The sequence below is a fragment of the Engystomops pustulosus genome, chromosome 2, assembly GCF_040894005.1.
Source record: "Engystomops pustulosus chromosome 2, aEngPut4.maternal, whole genome shotgun sequence".
Classification (NCBI taxonomy): domain Eukaryota; kingdom Metazoa; phylum Chordata; class Amphibia; order Anura; family Leptodactylidae; genus Engystomops; species Engystomops pustulosus.
In genome coordinates this window covers 40,383,862-40,396,838 of record NC_092412.1, presented here as the reverse complement: position 1 = coordinate 40,396,838, position 12,977 = coordinate 40,383,862, and the positions used below count along the sequence as shown (strand labels likewise).

Below are 12,977 nucleotides of genomic sequence, written 5' to 3'. Positions count from 1 at the left end.
GATTGGACAATGTCAGACTGGATGGAGACACGCAAATTGTGCACCAGAAAAAAGTGTCATTAAACTATAAAACTGCAGGAAAATTGTTAGAGAGAGAAAGCTGCGCCTAAACTGAGACACTTATATATTTAAATTTGCGAGGGTCAGAAAATTAGGAAATTTATAGCGCTGATACATAATAAAGAGGTTACAGGAGATGCAACAGTAAAAAATAGCAGCCCAAACACCATAATAAATAATCTTCTTAGAGGTCCAGTCATGGTAACAATGTGGGGCGTTTATCAATTTTGGCACAAGGTCCTTGTTTTTGGCACATGAATCGTGCTATCATTTTCACTTGGATATTAGATTGTGGTACAAGGGATTGGCGCACAACCAAAAAAGGTTAGAACTGTCTCCACATTCATGAAGGTGAAATAAAACCCCATAAACCAGAATAGTGCAGCTCTAGGTGTGCGCCAAAAACAGTGTTTAGAAACTAGAAGTGCATAAAAAGTGTCAGGATTTTAAGTTTGTGTCCAAAAAAATGTAAAGGCGTCAGTGTCCGAAAAGGACAACTATTGTGACGCCAACACTTCATAAATAAGGCGCAACTGACACAGCAAGGGGGGGGGGGAATCCACCAGAAAACTTGCAGAAAGTCAATAATAAATGCCCCCCAATACATTTTCAAACAAATAGGGTTTTAGTAAATCCTTATATTTCCACAAAATAACAATTCAGCGTTTTCTCATAACTCCATGGTGTGACATTACTCTGTTATTCCTCCTAGAAATGCAGCAATAAATTGACAACTGGGCGTTACCTTACTATAGAAAGGGGCATGTCCCTGCAAAGTCTCCTAAAGCCAGCACTGATTGGACGATGTCAGACTGGGTGGAGACACACCTGTAATACTTTACATACATTTCCTGGAGGAGTAAAAGAGGAACAGCGTCAAACATTGGTGCAAGATGCTCTCGATTTGTTATTTTATAGGGAAAACAAGTGACGTCATTATGACCAGCAGATGTTCATTACACTAATTATATCATATACAAAAATAACACTTAGAGTTCCCCTTTAAAAACCAGATGTTGTGCTGAGTCTCTGTATATTAGGGTAGCGTGAGAACCGGTGGCTATCGTCCCCTATCTTGCATTACATGTGACTACTGGAACTTTTGAACTTGTGGCCGAGGGATATTATGTACCATCAAAGTCTTGTGCAGAAAATCAGCAAATCTGGGTTCAAAGCAGAACACGAAAATTACATTTACAGACGACGTCTTTGATGTGCGCTCACTATTCCACTATGGTAGACTAATAATGTGGTTGTGCTGTTTTGATGCCTTTTAATATCTGTATTACAACCTAATTATAACTTCCGGCCTGAATGCAGAAAAAATCTGAGAATTCAACCTTTGGCCAGACAAATGTAGAGGTAACACTTTCCTGAATTATTCTGATCAGTGGGTATTATAATAACCCATTCCATTAACTAGTGAACACTTATTTGGCCAAAAACCATTACTCTTGCCCACCCCCCATAAACATGCATGCTTGGCTTGGCTGAGTGTGCATGTATTCTGAATGGAAAAAGCTGGCACACACCTCTGGAAATGGATGACATGCCTTAAAGGGGATGTAGCTAGTTTGCTTGTTATCTACTATCCCCAGCTGATTGGTCAGGCACCAACTGCCTGGACCCTCACAAACAGAAGTACCGGACCCCCAGCAATCTGCCACTCCACCCATCACTGAGAACAAGACCGGATCTCATGATCAATTTCAATGCAATTTCACTGAGGTTTATCTTTTCTATGGCAATTGATGCGTGAAAAACGCATTGCACTTGCATTGCACTTGCCTGTGTCTCAGAGTGCAATGCGTTTTTGATGCATCTCCGTAGACTTGTATGGTGCGTTTTTCACGCGCGTGACTTGCAAAAGTAGAGCATGCCGAGATTAAAATGTGCGTTAAAAAACGCACGTGTGTGCGTGAAAAAAAAGGCAAGTCTGAAAAGACCCATTGATTACAATGGGTCAGAGTGCAATGCAAGTTCTGTGCGTCAAAAGCACGCGCAGAAAACGCGTGTGAAAAACGCAAGTGGGAAAGGGGCCTTACTTTATATGAACCAGGCAGGAGGAAATCCAAAAGGGTCCTACCCCAACATTTGTTGGAGAGAGTTTGGATACCCTCATACTTGTTGGACCCAATTTGGCAGGCATGGATGATATTCATTTCACATGTATTGGGAGCTATAGGGATCCTGTTATAGGGATCTGTCTTGAGACCCTCCAATAGAATGGGGGAATTTATCAAGACTGGTTTGGGAACCAAACAAGCTCACAGGGTGTCGGAGATTTTATCTATAGTCAGTTTTCTGGTGAGACTGTGGGCTGGAGTATTTACGACCCAACCCAACCCCATGGAAAAGCTCAAAAAATATTGGAGATGGGGCTTATTACACGTCTTCTTTTACAATCTATGCTTACAAACTATGGTGCATAAGAAAATAGTTATTTTGCTGTATTCAAGCTATAGACATCATCAGCAAATAGGGAATAAGGTCACCTGCACACAAACCTGTGCTGCCGGTGGAAAAGGACCCCAATGTTGGTCCAATCACACGGACTGCACACATTGCACAGGGCGGGAGCCCTTGCATCATATTTCTGTATTCGGTGCAAAGCTGAAAGGATTCTTTATCTGCAGGCTGAACTATAAGAACTGTTACCACCAGGGGTGTCCTTGCATCATATTTCTGTATTCGTGCAATGTGTGCAGTCCATGAAATTGGACCAACATACGGGGCTGTTTCCAGTCGGCCCAAGAAGTAAGGTACGATGGTGAGCAATATAGATGATACTGAAATCTATAGGGACAGGACACCAGCATTATATTTTTTAGCATGGGGATCTGTGATAGAACTGGTCAAACAAAAAATGACAAAATCCATCTCCATCTCTTACTAAAGATTCATTTCACAGAACCTTTGTCAATTTTTTCCTAAGATTTGATTCGGATCCGAAGCTTTTTCGGAAGACGGTGCCTTAATTATCCTGGAAATTAGTATATAACCACCAACAAAAAAAACACACCGGCTTTTCTTCAACTTCTTATTATGTTAAAGTGTTAGAATTGTTTTCAATTTTCGCTCTTGACTAAAATGATAATAACAGAAGCCAAACAGATGAGGTGCAAACGGACAATAACGGAAATCAATGAAAATTTTAACTAATCTGTTATTAACGTATATACAAGATTCACCCAAAACAAATCCGAAAAATATTTGGATTCAATTTGGAGCCTGAAAAAATGGTAGATCCACAAATAGATTCCCTCTTCTCTAATCTCCAAATATCCATGACTGCTTTTTAATGTTATCAGAGAATCAGTATAATATACTGAGACCTAATATATGTAAATTCGGAAAGTCCAGGGCCGGCTCCTTAGCTGTGTATAGAGCTGGCACTGATCATGTAGTGCTGGGCTGTTCCTAGCAGCCCTCAGGGAGCACTAATGTCTCCAATTTACATATATCTCTGCTTGAACACTATTGTAAAGATAAAGCTGCAAATCCCGGATTGTTAGTAGTCCTCAAGGACTGGGTTGAGAACCTCTAATCCAGTGGTCGACTACTTTCAACACTGCAGCAGGCTGGCCGGGCATCAGGACAGTTGTGTATTAATCTATCACATCAAAGCTTTCCCGATTCAGCTGCTACAGGGAGCAAGTGCACACGGCTACTCCAGAAATAGCTAAAGTATTGTGGAACATTTAGGATAATATAGAGCAGTCGCTGCAATATGTATTGTGTGGCACCAGGAGGTCTGCAATTGTATAGAGTAACTGAGGTTGAGGCTACTGATACAATTATTGCATTACAATCCGAGCATGGACCATTATGACTTGTAGGTGAAATTTGGCCATTAGAAGGGTTGTCTCATTGAAGTCATTGATGGAATACCAAAAGTTTTTGTCATTAAAGGAAATCTGTGTAACCATATCTTTGTGTGTGTTATTAGTAGCAGCAGGACTGTGAAAAATGCATTTATATTCCAGTATTAAAACTTCTCTTGGGGAGTGTCCTCACACTGCTGTGCTCTAAGGAGCATATTTATCAGACACTGGCACTAAATGCGCCATTGTATGATAGGGCCCCCAGGCACCAGACAAATTTATCAGGAATAAAATGAGGAAGCGACGGCGAAATGCGCGTCGGGGTTTTGTGGTTCATCACCATTTTTCCTGAGCATGATGCAGCCTGGTCGGTATACATGAATTTCTCTGCACTATGCACTTTATATATTTATATATTTGTGTTTACTAGGCGTTTGCCTACCAGGATCCATACTGTATATAGCCAGTGATATACTAGGGGTAATAGTGTTCACACGAAACTATATATTTTGGAGGTTCATTAGCACTATATTGTGTGACCGGTGTAACATTTCTTCAACTTGTCTATTCTAATTGTCCTGATTGTAATATTATATCTATTGTCCCTCTGGCTATGTATTTACTTGTATTATGATACTATTACTACAGGAATAGCCATGCACTTTTTTTAGTCCACCAGGGATTATTTTAATGGGCTGGTTTTAATCTTGGTGATCATACGTCTGTAAAATTTGTGTATTACTATTAATAAAACATATATTTTGTCAACAATTGTTGTCTACTTAAATAGATGGTTTTTATAAGGTCTGGATATAGGTATAATAAATTTATCAGGAGGCTCCCAACGGTGGAGCACTTCTACGCCATGTCTGTCACAGGCAGTGTGCAGGTGCAAGAGCACCCCACACAGGTCCGCTGCACTGCTGGCCATCCTTCACCCCAGGTTATATCTGACAAAGTGGTGACACTTAGGGCACTTGCTTCTCGGCCTGAATTCACACTAGGACAGAGGGCGGCAAGCCCGTTTATAGTAACTATTGGGTATCTACAAATCCAGTTAAAAGTATTCGCACTGAAATCTTGTGTCAGTAATTAAAGGGATAGACCAGGACACCAACCAGTCTAACGTTGTCTTCCCGGTATTGGACACTTGGTATCCATACATCCTGGAGTGAACAATACCCAGCCTGTATCTGAGCTTAGTCCAATAAGCTTGTGTACCCCGCACTTTTAATAAATACCTTAACAAAAATTGGTTTTAAATGTCCTATTGTACAGGCAGAATTTAAATTAATACTAACTGGGACATAAACGCTTTAAAATAATTGTATTGTAGTTTGTATTCCAACCTTCACCCCCTTCAGGCAGGGTCAGCTGTGGAGCCGCAGTGGGCCCCATTGCAGTGAACTCATGTAGTGGCATTAAAAATTCTGAAACTAAAAGAGTCTCCTGTTCCCTAAAATATTCCTCTCATTGTTATTTTATATAAAGCCCCCCTAACCCACTATGGATCCATTAGATACAGCCCCCCTCACCCCATGGACTCTTTATGTAAAGCTTTACATGAGCCCCTCCAGCAGCTCAGGGCCCCAGCACTTGCCCAGGTGTGCCCAGTGCTGGAAACGACTGTGCCTCAGGGTCCACCTGGCGTGTTGGTGGCTTAAGGAGGGGAAAAAGTCATAAATTCTGTCTGTGCACGAGCAACTGCGCCTATTTTAGGGCTTGTATGCCTGATAAATTCTCCCCCTAATTTCTCTGCATTTAACTGCTCCTCTTCTCCTTTCTGAATAAAAGTCGCAGCATACTTCTGGTGGAATATCTCAGGAATATCTCAGGGCAGTGGAGAAGGGCTGAGAGCTCAGAACACAGCAGTGTGAGGACACATCCTCAGTGCAGCTTCAAAAACACTGACATGAAACGGTGATATGGCCATTCTCCTTCCTGTGACTGTGGAGGACACAATGGTTACATAACACCAAGGGTCAATCAGGGACTTAATTGCTGTCACCTAAATCATTAAACCCCTTTAACTTACCTTATAATATTTTGACAAAATGGTGGTACAGAGTGTTACCACTGCTCTTTCAATGACTCTTCAGATAAGATATAACATGGCATAAAGTTATTGTAGTGCGGAAAGTCATGTAAAGAGTTTTGCATCTTAGGTGACACTACAGTGACAGTATTGTTATTTGCAGGCCATTTTCTCATGGAACATTGCCTTTAAGACTCTACATTCAGTGGACCATTCTTAACCTCTCAAGGTGACAACATAGTAGGACAACTGATGAATTATAGTAGGATTTCTGAACCCATTGATGTAATGATGTAGGATGATGTAACTCCTGACCATCAAAATCAATAGCACCTTATTGGAAATTCCAAGTGGACCAAAAGGTCGAAGATTGGGGGAGTCATCACCTAGGACTGGTACACGGCATTACGCCTCATCTTTTCTGCACTGTCAGCAGTTTTCAGCCTCAACAACACTCACAGACTCCCTTTAAATAGTCAAGTACAGATATAAATGTACAAGGATTCACTGCCGCTGTCTCCAATCTCAAGAGGTGTCAGCTACACATGAATATTGTAGTTTAGTTATTCTCTAGTTATATTGGAAATGTCATCTTTGAAATGTCATAGAACAAATCCATAAATGTTTACTTGAGTAAAGATCAGAAAACATACTGGGGCTCATTTACTTACTCGGCCGGAGGAGTTCACCTAAAGTACATTGTCCGAGGATAATGCCCTGTGCTGCGATTCACTAAGATCGTGCGCCCGATATCCTGCATGTCAGGTCCGACAGAGTTCACCTTCTTCTTCCTGGTGCATGTAAGTGCTTGATCTTGCGACCAATTTGAAAGTTAAGTCCTTATCCGTCCGACAGCCCACCCCCCGATTTCTGTCGCATGAAAGCCAGCGCAGCAGCGCCAAAATCTAATCGCGTGCAACATAATCTCCTGTTAAATATCTGTCACAGTTGTGCAAAACTGGAACACGTCTGGAAGTCTGACGTAAGTGTGTCCGCGGAGCCTTAGTAAATAAGCCCCATGGTGTCCTATCTGTTCCCCACTGACCTTCATGACCAAACTGCAGTCATGACCATACAAAGCTGCAGATGTTAGGTATTGACCCTGGAGATCTGTGTAATCTTACTTTTAATTAGGACTGTGAAAAAATGTGTGTGTGTTCCAGGATTGTAGCTGGACTTGGAAAACTTTGAATGCTCACACTGTTGTGTTCATGGCTATCAAACCCCTCCCCATATTATGAATAAAAGCAGTATTAACCCTGTATGTAAGGAGGACAGTACAAAAGGAGTTATGTTTCAGTATGTTGCTTCACTTGATGTGTGCGCAGCTGTACAGTTAGCTCTTTGCATTGAGTGTCTCCCTAACCCCTCCCTTGTACTCCCTTTACTTTACCAAGTAAAAGCTTTACTACTGCTTTTAGTCATAGTTGGAGGAGTGGTTTGAGAGTTAATAATACAACAGTTTGAGAACACATTCTAAGTGCTCCAAGTCCAGCTACAATCCTGGAATGTAAATACATTTTTCACATTCCTACTGCTACCATAAATTAAGGGTTACACAGCTCTCCAATACCATTTTGTATGGTAAAAAAATGCTGAAAAAATCCCTTTAAAAAGGCATAATATCTTGGCAAATATGGATCCATGCAAATAGTCTTAGCTTTTTGGTGGACTAGTCACTATACAGAGGTATTTTTAGCTTTTTCATACAAGGAATATTGTACCTGATATTGATTGCACATACTTTCCATATACTATCAGTGGTTGGGTTTAGTATATAGATAACAGATGTCTCTTGGATTGGAAAAAACTTGGCACAACTTGTACTCATTTTCATACTTATCTCTACTATCCCTAAATTTCTATGGACTAAGGCATTATAGGACTGGTACCTGAGTAGTCTCCAAGCTGGGTTGACCTCTGCTGGACCTCTGCACCCATTTGTGTGATAGAGCATTAGATGAACCTCTGAAAAAAGACTGCTCCCCAGGTTAAGCCACTGGTTCATCCATAAGTGGTCATGTACCATTCAACCCCTTTAAGGGCTCACCTTATACTATACTGTCTTACCAAGGCAGTTCACACTACCATTCAAATCTCTGTTCCTTATCTCTGATAAAATAAGGTAAAGAACTGAGGTTTCTCAGTTTCTTAGTTAAAAATCCCATTGACATCAATGTAAATTTTATGTCATGTTATGGTCAGTTAGGCATGGAGGAAAACTACTGCAGCCTCTGTCATTTTTCTGTCCAAAAAATGTACAGATAATGGATACCTGACTAAACAGAATATAACGGATGGCATAAAATTTACATTAATGCCAATGTAATTTTTTATTGAAACAATACCTTCGTTCTTCCCTTGAACGATAGTGTGAATTAGCCAAAGGTGCATATCCCACAAACAAAACAGATGCACATACAGATTACTATAATGTTATATGGAGTGGTCCCAGAAGTGATTCCAAAAAGTAAACTCATAGGGGCACATTTACTATGGGCTGTGCGCCAGTTTTCTGATGGGTTTTAGGTTAAAAACTGCTTGCACAAGTATTTAAGAAGTTTCTGCACGGGACCTTTTTGTGCCACAAATTAGGGGGCGTTCCAGTGCTCAGTCGAACTGTGCGCCACATTTAACATGCACAGTCCTACAGAATTGTGTTGCACGCCCCATGTTAAAGGTGCACCAAAAAAAAAAAATGCTGCATTCTGTTGGGGCAGTGCAGTTTGCACTGTTCTTAGTAAATGTGTCCCATAAAGTTCTGTCTTGTTTTGGCTGTACCCACACTGACTTCTAGTAAGTTAAAAGTAGTAGCAAATCTCTACCTGGGCTAATGTGCTATTCAGTGCCAATGCACCCAGATCTATTGACCCCCACAATGGCATGTGTATATATGTGCTGCAGGGTGAGATGTCCTGTAATGCACCATAAATAACTGAAAGCAGCCACTAAGAAGATCATCAGTTTATTGACATAGTAAGGTCCACCTGTCTATAGGATAGATCATATCTATTACATTTAAATCCATTGCAAGGATATTAGATATTGATATGTTCCTTTGGCATCTCCTAGATATTATTTAGCTGCACATCTGTACCACATGATCTGCAGTAAAAAAAATATAACCACAGATTATTTGGACACAATAGAGGATATAAAGTAATAGAGAAGGGTGGCTTCAAATCATCTTGCAGCTGAATATCCAGGGGTCTTAATTGTTATTTTTGGGGGCTCGGATGTTAAGATAAATTGTTACTTATTATACATGTTGTCATCCTAGATCCTGATCTTATGTTTTGGTTGTCTTGTAGCTCTTATGTCCTCCTGTCCTCTAAACAGCTCTGCAGTGTTGGAGCATTGCGCACAGAGATGCTCCAGGCGCACAGCCAGCAGACTCTCCTCCCAGCACTGTCCAGCTAGGAAGAGGTATAGAAAACCAGCAATACTTTATATTATTGGTAATAATTATTGGTATTGGTAATTGGTTATTATTAATGGTACTCTATAAATAAATAATAATAATATTTATGAAATAGATAGATTGATAGATATAAAACAGATAGATAACTCTCAAACAAAGGCAGCACTCCAGAGGCTTGGTGATAAAAATTGGAGGTAATTTATTTATCCTCATTTAGAAAGGCTAAAATAAATAACCTTCATTTTCATCCCTAAGCCTCTAATGCGCTGTCTACTTTGTTTGAAAATTTAAAAGTTGGGCTTTTATTTGGGATAAAAAGATATGGGATAACACTCACTTCAGGACGGTGCTGCTAATTTGATATTAGATAGATAGATAGATAGATAGATAGATAGACGGGTAGATAGAAAATGCAGATTCATAGCAGCACAGTGTCAATATATATATATATATATATATATATATATATATATATATATATATATATATATACATAGATCAAACCAGAATATACATCATATGCATCTGATTGGAGGGGGAGAAATTATGCATAGGCGAATAGATATGGATAAATAAATAAAGATAGAAGATAAATAAATAAAAAGCAAGAAGAAAAAAGCAGTAACAAAGGGTATTTCTAAATAGAATATATTATAGAAATATACATCTGATAAAAATTGGCTGACTGGATAGATGATTGATAGATAGATAGATAGATAGATAGATAGATAGATAGATATGGAAAAGACAGCTTGAGGTAAATGAAATAGATGATATACATCTGATGGAAGACTACTGCATGGATAAATATAGACGTGGGGTGATGGATAGATAGACAGATCGAATATGATTATTGTTTTTTTTTTGTTAAGAATTGTATGTACTTTTCCCTAGGACTTCAGGATAGATGATATGTGGTTTGGTATGTTCAGATCCCCAAGTATTTGGTAGTATTTACATAGGACTGCAAGTAACCAGAACACATCGATAATCTGTGCGCAAAAGACTTCCACTTGGAAAAATTCTTTCAATTTTATATGGGAAATTTACTCCAATTTCCCTTGATGAGATGTGTGATAGTATTTAGTGTAATAACTTCTCCTTTGTGCATAAATGTTGATGAAGGAAAAAGGGAAAAGTGTAAAATCCACATTTTACCAAGAATAAACACATGTATTTATTTCCTGAAATGTACGGCTCCAAACTTCTTCCTATCTCTTGGCACAAAGAAGCAAAATGCAATATAGAAAACAGACAATGACAAAAATACTTTATCTCAAAAACTTTTTTTTTATTATTTCTTTACATAAATAAATAAATATTTGAATATACAGAAACGATACAGTCAGACATATTATACAGACATCAAGTATTCACAGGGGGGGAGTTGGCACAATGCAGACCCTAATGGTGCAGTATTCTTCCTGATATACAATAATGTGGTACAAATACAATGTATCTGCAGCCATGACTCAGGAGCTGCAGAATCTGACATCTATCTGGAATCTATAAAACTTGTAACTTGTGTTCCCACCTGTTGGATCTAAGAGTTTATATACAGATTGCCTCACACATACAATAGGCTTTGTGCCCAAAAGTCTTTGTAAAGATGCAGGAGTTATGGACTTGGAGAAAGATCTCTGTCTTCCTTTTCCGATGATGAAGGTGACAGGACCAGATCATCCTCATCCTCTTCTTCCAGACACTTTGTGGATGAGAAGGAGGAACATTTGCAGTTGTGGGGACTGCTCCTGTGTGAGCTGCTCTTTCCTTCCTTCTTGTGCTTTACCCTTCTATTCTGGAACCAGATTTTCACCTGTTTTTCAGAGAGGTTCAGGTAAGTGGCGATTTCTATGCGTCTTAGTCTGGACAGGTACATGTTGGAGGCGAATTCCCTTTCCAGTTCCAGGAGCTGAGTGCTGGTGAATGCTGTGCGCATACGTTTACTGCTGGGTAACTGACTAGAGCTGTCTGTAAGAAATAGAGAAAAATAAGGGTAAGTAACAGAGGAAAAATATAGTAACATTGTATATAAGCAACCACCAATTGTATAGGTTCCATCACGCAGAATAAAGTTTACGCAACATTAACCTGAAACATTTAGCCGACTACATTAGTACATTGGAATTAGTAAATTCCGTCTTGTACAAAAGTTATCCATGGAATAAGTATGAGTATAAGTATGAATACTTAAACTGCTCTTACGCCTAGAAATAGATAGAACTAGTTCACATGATCAGTAATGGAAAATGAAAATAAATAGAAATAGAAAATTAAGGGACTAAAATATTAACAGAATAGAATTTTCGATTTAGTCCTGTCCCGACTACATTCATTTGAAATTAGTAAAGTGTGTCTTTTACCAAAGTTAACTATGAAAACATTCAGAATACTTGAAGTGCTTTTATGCATGGACATCTGGTTCTGTGTATAAAAAAGTCAATGATAATCATCTGGACTTACCGACTGAGATGCAGTGGAATTGCCTTGGGTCTGGAACAGGGTAGGATGCCTGGTACAGGGCAGGAGCATGGGTCAGGTTTAGGGGTGAAGATCCGGTGTGTTGCCTTGCCAGAGCTGTGGGACAGTACTGGGAGCTGAAGGAGGAGAAGGATGCCTTGAGGAGGGGGATGCCTGGTGGAGGTGCATGGAGCTGGGAGGCTGTGACACACATAGAGCAGACACACAGCAGACCTCCTTTCCTGGAGTGGCAGGAGCCTGCAGACAGTCCATGGAGAGGGTTAGCAGGATGCATTGCATATGGGAAAAGTGGAGGACTGTTCTCATCCTTCTTGTCGTTGGTTTCCCTCAGGATGAGAGAGTCCACCAGGAATGAGCGAGGCATTGGCTCGGGGCTATGGATGCAGACTGGCTAGTACTGGTGTGTCCTGTCTCCAGAGAGAGCTGACTGCTGTGTCCTGGGTGCTGGCCACTAGTGTGGTGCTGAAAGCCGTCTCCCTCATCTTATATAGCGCTGCCTCCATGTGACACAGCTCTCAATAGCCTTTTTGTGCCCTTTCTCTTGGCATTCCCTCTGCACGCTTCTTCATTATTTCACTTGTTAACTAAATGAACTGCATAATGTACTCTATTCTTGTCCACCCCACCCACGCCTTACCAGGCGTCTCCCACCCTCATCTCCCCTCTCCCTGGGATTTATTTGGCTATTCCCGAGCTATTTAATATTCTTTTATCTCTGCTGCTGCTGAATATAAGCAGTTTCACCCCATTCCTCCTATATGAAAATACTGTTTAGTGTTATTAAAGCAGAGCTAAGGGTCAAGCCCATCCTGCATTATGCAGCCACCTGTAGAATGGATCTGGGGTCCCTATTCTGTCTCCTGCACTTTACATCACATTTTATATGCTACCACCTCCTACTGTCTTACTACTACCACTACTATTCCCATCTTTGCTACAATTTCTACTGCCTTTATTATTATTTTCAATTCTATTCATATTTTATCAGTGATACTATTGCGCGTGCAATTTATCTCATTGTCCCAAATACAATGTACAATACTATGGACTTACTACTACTCCTATTATGATTTATACTGATACATTTATCTCTATTATTTACAACATTATACAGGTCATCCTATTACACTGTTTACAATTATCACTACTATTTCCA

General features: G+C 40.0%; 1 protein-coding gene across 1 annotated transcript; it reads right to left on the bottom strand.

The window, feature by feature from the left end:
• Window positions 1-10,689: 10,689 nt before the first annotated feature.
• GSX1 (GS homeobox 1) lies at window positions 10,690-12,374 on the bottom strand. Its single transcript, XM_072132979.1, has 2 exons — window positions 11,804-12,374; window positions 10,690-11,311 (listed from the first exon to the last, which is right to left on the bottom strand). The coding sequence occupies exons 1-2, from the start codon at window positions 12,183-12,185 to the stop codon at window positions 10,959-10,961; spliced, it is 735 nt and encodes a 244-aa protein (XP_071989080.1). The 5' UTR covers window positions 12,186-12,374; the 3' UTR covers window positions 10,690-10,958.
• Between the last annotated feature and the right edge of the window lie 603 nt (window positions 12,375-12,977).